This window comes from Triticum aestivum, chromosome 3D, assembly GCF_018294505.1.
Source record: "Triticum aestivum cultivar Chinese Spring chromosome 3D, IWGSC CS RefSeq v2.1, whole genome shotgun sequence".
NCBI classification, from domain to species: Eukaryota; Viridiplantae; Streptophyta; class Magnoliopsida; order Poales; family Poaceae; genus Triticum; species Triticum aestivum.
This window is the reverse complement of record NC_057802.1, coordinates 253,310,803-253,316,759: the sequence shown is the minus strand read 5'-3', so window position 1 is coordinate 253,316,759 and position 5,957 is coordinate 253,310,803. Positions and strand designations below refer to the sequence as shown.

General features: G+C 42.5%; 1 protein-coding gene across 3 annotated transcripts; it reads left to right on the top strand.

Moving 5' to 3' along the window:
• Nucleotides 1-1,070: 1,070 nt before the first annotated feature.
• On the top strand, nucleotides 1,071-5,585 carry LOC123078333 (uncharacterized). 3 transcript variants are annotated; one of them, XM_044500801.1, is made up of 3 exons: nucleotides 1,072-1,575; nucleotides 2,681-2,718; nucleotides 3,638-5,585. In XM_044500801.1, exons 1-3 carry the CDS (start codon nucleotides 1,313-1,315, stop codon nucleotides 3,730-3,732), a joined length of 396 nt encoding a protein of 131 aa, XP_044356736.1. In that variant the 5' UTR covers nucleotides 1,072-1,312; the 3' UTR covers nucleotides 3,733-5,585. The 3 variants fall into 3 exon arrangements, with proteins under 3 accessions (XP_044356735.1, XP_044356736.1, XP_044356737.1); XM_044500802.1 differs by having other exon boundaries at nucleotides 1,077-1,575; nucleotides 2,685-2,718; XM_044500800.1 differs by lacking the exon at nucleotides 3,638-5,585 and having other exon boundaries at nucleotides 1,071-1,575; nucleotides 2,681-3,441.
• The last annotated feature ends 372 nt before the right edge of the window (nucleotides 5,586-5,957 follow it).

The window sequence follows — 5,957 nt, the reverse complement described above, 5'->3', positions numbered from 1 at the left end:
GAGTGTTGGGTGTGGTATGTAGTTCAAGGAAAAATGGATCGTGCCCGGGGTTAAACGGATGGCGAGGCGGGGGAGCATGGCGGTGGAAGGCAGTTCAGGGGAGGGCGGGGAAGCGACGGCAGGCGGTTAGGCTTGGGGCGGGCTGGCGGCTCGATGGTTAAGAGAGAAGATAAATAGTGCATCATTTTCGGAGGTTGAAGAAGCCGTTCTAGCCATCCATGTTGCATCCAACAGCTCACAAGAGTCGACTGACCCAAATTGTTCCTTCAGATTGCAGTATCCACGTGGCATTCAAGGTCTCGAAGGTAGATCCACGTCCGCACCCAGTTTGCGGTCTCAGCGCGGGCGCGACCGGCTTCCGTAGCGACAGCCACCATGCGGGCCTCCTCCGCGCGGGCGGAGATGACGATGACCCGCTAGCTCCTCCTCGCCAACGTGCTGGAGCACGCGCTCGTCCTCCTCCTCCTCGTACTCTGCGGGCATAGACACGGCTCCACCTGCTCGCGTGCTTGGCAGCACGGCGGCATCGCGAGGAGGGACTGCAGACGACGTGAGCGGGCGAGCCTGCGACTTCATGGCACAGGGATGGCGGGGACACGACGGTGATGGGCGAGAAATGTTCGACCGAAGCAAGCGGGCGCCAGCATATGGTGTTGTACTGCGGATGACATGTAGGGCCGGGTCCCACATGGCAGCGACTATACTGCATCGCATAGTACTGCAAAGGATCGTAACCCACACGGGTAACGCCGGTGACAACATATTGATGAGTGCGCGCATGGGAGCTTAGATTAGTTTTATATAGGGTTGGTCAAATTTAAAAAAACACCGTACTACACGTAATCCTGTGCAAGCGCGTGCATTGCGGCCGTGCTTATTACGAAGGAAAGTAAAACTGAGCCTAAACCTAGCTCTCTCAGCGAATTAGCATTTTCGGCGGTCTGTTTCACGAACTGATCTTTCCTGGCCGTCAGATTTCGTGTACAAAGCAGTCTGTCCCGTAATCTGGGTAATTTGGCCCGGTTGTCCAACCCACTCTACCGCTTCGCTAAAGAGGTCCAGACCTGGGCTTCGCTAAAAGTGATCGAGATCGATTGGCGTCCCTCGCGAAAAAAATATAGTTCGGTCGACAAAGAGGGCCCTTTCGCCTGTCGAGCTCTCCTCTTCGTTTGACCTAGACAGAACGCGCCGCCGCCGCACCGTTTTGATCTCGCCATCGCCGTCGTAGTACCCTCTGCTTCCACCCTTTCTCCTCCAAATCGCTCGGTACTTCGAATCCACATCGCCTCCAGAAATCCTAACCCCGGTCCCAATGGCGAAGATGACGAGGTACGATGACGACAAAGACAACGAGGCGGCCTGCTCCTCCTCCTTCGAGGAGCAAATGACCTGTCCGACGCCGGCGGATCCGTCTGGCGAGGATGGGAAAAGGGCGAGGTGGATGGGGAGGTGGACGAGGAGGAGATTGAGGCCATCACAACCGGTGCGGGCGCTGACGAACAGGCTGACGGCTGTGCTGCCGCTGCAGGCGGGGAAGGAGATGAGAAGGAGCCGGAGTCCACCAACGACGACGAGGTGAGCGCTGGGCTAGGGTTTGGGTGGTCGATTTAGATTGTTTCGATGATAATCAGTTTGGTTGATAATTATCTGCATCCAGCTTCAGTAATACTGATGATAATCAGTTTGGTTGATAATTATCTGCATCCAGCTTCAGTAATACTATAATTTAGAAACATTCTCGCATAATAGTAAATTCGGGACATCTACATCACCGGGCTTTCTTGTGGGCAAGTGGAGCAGCTTCAAGGCAACCACGTTACTCCCGTAAATTTGCTCCTTCTCTTCATTGGGAAAGTAGTCCTCTGCCTGGTGTGCTCTTATTCTCTTTTGAATAATTAGTTATTGAATTGTTCTAGCAATAGCAGATGGAGTATTGCATGTATGCAAGAACGAACACACAATGTAGAAAAAGGAGAGGTCACTTATATCTGCTGAGAAGCACAAGTATAGAAAAGCTACACTGATTTGTTGAATTATTTGTTCTTGAGGAACCTCAAATTAAGGGATCCATCAGTGAACAATATTCTTTGTAGTAATTCCATTGCAAATGATTGATAGAAAAGAACTCCTTTTTTGTGGACACAGTAAACATTATTTGAAAGCCAACGGCTAAAATACCTATTTTCTAGAAGGTGACATATGCTAATACTGTATTTTAGGTAAAAATAAATCTCAATTATCATCTTCGAGAAGATTTAAAAGTTCTTAATAGCACGCAATAGTATGTATATGACGTAAAGCTTTGTGTCATTCCTTTTGAATCCACCAATAGCGGACTTGAAGAGCATTATAACTCTGAATGACTGAATAAGGCATGTTCTGTAACTAGCGTACTCTAGACCAAAAAAATTGCTTATTGGTGCTTCATTGTTCTTTGAATGCTCCTATTCAGGAATTTAACACATTCTTTTGTTGGTTTGCATGTTTAATAATTAATATCCTAATAGTGGGCACTTGTTGGACTGATATCATGATATTTGTGATTACTAACATGTATACTATTTTGCATTATGCACACATATTACTTTGTTCTATCAAAAAATAATTTGTTTCTAATCAATAACCTATCCATTCCCCACGCCTTACGGCTTTTTTTGTTTTTTCTGTTTCACCCATTGAGGCAGATTATGCAACCATCATATTTGCACGCCATCTGGGGTAAGCTCATGTTTCTCGATGTAGTGCAAACTATTATTATTCATTCAGATCTTGTTTGTGAATTTTGTCTAGACAAAATATACTCCTTGGAGATCATACTCGATTAGGCATGATGCAACCTGGGTGATTAAGGTTCTCACATTTTAGGACCTTGAGTTGGTTGCTTGGTTTGTGAGAATATATGGTGTCAGATCAGGCATGATACATTTTGACACCTTGAGCAAGTTGCCTGGTTTGTGATTCATTTAAATGAAAAAGTAATGAAAAAAATAGAAATAGTGGTGTCATTTTAATGCAAGCATGTAGGTATATTATTGTGATGAATAGCATGTTGGCTGAGGTAATCTAAGGCAATAATGTCCAAGGTTGTGGTAACTTTAGTCTTCCATATGTCAAGCATTATGAAAGTATTTTTTTATTGAGCTTGCATCTCAGGTTGTGATATGGGCTATTGGTTCATTTCAGATTTTACACATGCTCTAGCTACCCATGAGCAATCCAAGCTCACTTTTGTTTCATATAGTGATCCATATTTATGTGATGTGTAGATGAAACCAAACTGGCACACATTTGTTACAACCTTATTTTGTTTAATGTCTAACCTGTTGTTAGCTTATGATCTTATGTTTAATCATTTTGCAAAATATTAAAGTAACTCCTATCATTTTAATGGAGAAATGGTTGGGTGGCAACGCGTGCCATCAATGGATTCAACTTTTATTACATATGTGTTCAGTTCTACCAGAACCTTTGTTTATTGTCTTGAGTTGCCTCTTTCCCAGATAGAGACAAATTAAATTAAAGACATCCACTAAAAAAAATTCACAAATTTTCGGAAAGGAAGACACTCTAGCTGATTGAAAAGAGCTAAGATGTGGAGATGCAATTGACTAATGTGTAGAGGCATAAATAATTTCAGATAACAAAAGCATGCCAGACAGACTGAGGGATGTATATGAGATTCAAGATGGTAGTGATTTCTTACATGGTGTTGTAATACGCACACAGTGCTAGCACGTATTGTATCTCTTTTTATGCAATCTGTTTTTACCACGAAACTAAAATGAGTTGGTACGAAGAAACGCAATATTGCTTAAGCGGAGTTTGCTTTACATCTGAGCAGAACATTTTCATCCGAGATGAGTTGTAAACACCTTCCTCTAAATAATATTATCACTATTGTTATTTACCTTTCTTGAAGTTTGAGGACATGCTGTTTATGTCTTGTCAAGTGATATGAGATCCTTCGTTATGTGCAGTTTCCATGGATTCTTTTTTGCGGGGAATGTTTATCTTAAACATTGGCTACATCATATCTGTATTGCTAAACTGCGTACTTATTGTTTAGTTCATCATGACATAGTTAAGATATGTAACAACAAAAACATCATGCACTCTTCACTATCATCCTCTGAAAGTTTATGCTGAACTTCCTAGTAATAAAGGTCAGAGTGGAACATATCAAGAAGTCTGACAACATTTTTAAATTTCCTAAAACTGTTTCTTTTTGTTATTGCTGCTCAAGTCCAATGCTTACACTGCCTAACCTAACTTATTCCTATGCAAAGCCTTTTTTAAATCATTATATAAATCAGATACAAATATGATCCCATGTATGAGTAGAGCTGGATCACCATCCGTTTGGTAATTACATAATTGTCTCCTACTATATGAACGCGTTATGTAGAGCACTAAATTCTTTGAAGCACTAAAAGTTGAATTTGCATGCTGGCATATATTATGTAAATTTCTATCACTTTGTCGTAAAAATTGATAGGCGCAGCAACACGCGCCATCGATGATCTAGTCTATATCTATATCTATTTGCTTTGTTTCTACAATACACATCTTAACAGTGTTGTTTCTATGATTCTAGTAAAACAAAAACAAAGGAAATAGTACTTTGAATGAATTCATAGGAAATATACTACCGATGTATGCATGCAGAAATGAAGTAATAGAAATTTAGTACTAATTGGTAGCATGGTACAACACGTGTGGCCTAGTGACGCCAAGAAATTTTCATAGGAATAGAATGAAGATGTACATGGTGGAACCCACAAATTGTGTTACTTTTGCTTCTCCTCCCTGGCCAGTCTCTCGTACACGCCCTGGAAGAGGAGACACGAGGTATGGCGTGATGGTTCCAGAACCTAGCAGATGCTGCTGTGGGCTACTGTTCACCGCGAATCCCTTGAGTCTCAGTCGCTACATCTATGGGGCCAATGGCCAGGATTGATGTTGTGGCTGCAATTCAAAACTCAAACACTATATAGTGGTATAGATATAGATATCTCTATCTCTACTGCTATAGTACTGCAATTTTTGAACTTGGGCTAGGCATCCAGAACATTGTAGAAGCAAACTGTTAGCCGTTGATTTGTTACACAGGGTGAATCTCCATTCTTCATCAATACAAAGCTCAAATGATCCAACGGCTGATGTTTCTTGATTCGCCATGTACGGACGCGCGCCAAAACGCTCCCAGCTGGATCCTTCTACACTCATCACGGTGCGGCACGCCTGCACCCAGCGGCCTGGTGCTGTTGAGAGAAAAATTCCTTTCAAGTCACTATCAATGAGCAGTTTGTACATGTCAAAACACTCAAAACCAAACGTATATACGTGGTTACAAGACGATAAAAGACCTGATAAACAATTTTAAACTCCAGCAATTAACACCACGTGCATAGCACGTACCTTATACTAGTAGATAGTGGTACAGATATAGATATAGGTATAAACTAGGATCATAGAAACAACGTTGTTAAGATTTGCATTGCACGTACATACATTCTAGTACCACATTAGTTAGCACAACATTGATACAGAATCCTGTGCAAACGCGTGCACTGTGGCCGCGCGGTCGATCCAATGGTGCGTCACGGTGTCGCACTGGAAGGACATCCACTGAACCTTTTTGTGTATGTGAAAAAAATCCCCGAATATTACTCTACAGTTTTTGCCGGAAAATTTCTTCATGCTACAATATTTCCATATATTTGATTTTAGATTCGGCTCGTGATTATTTAGATTTGGACGTTTTAGGTGCCCCCCCAGAAATAATTTTTAATAGAAATCATGTGTGTGTAACAGAGAGAGAGAGCGCGTGTATGTGTCTATATGTGTGTTGTGGTGGAAGGACAATGTGGAGACAATGTGTGTGTGTGTGATAGAGTCATAGAGAGGTGTGGATGTGCAAATGATCATGTATGAGTGAGACATAGAGATATGTCGAG

Bases quoted from the DNA above. Each gene is read 5' to 3' on its own strand.
- LOC123078333 (XM_044500800.1), top strand. From the start codon at position 1,313: ATGGCGAAGATGACGAGGTACGATGACGACAAAGACAACGAGGCGGCC. The intron at 1,576-2,680 runs GTGAGCGCTGGG...TCACCCATTGAG, and splicing joins AGTCCACCAACGACGACGAG to GCAGATTATGCAACCATCAT.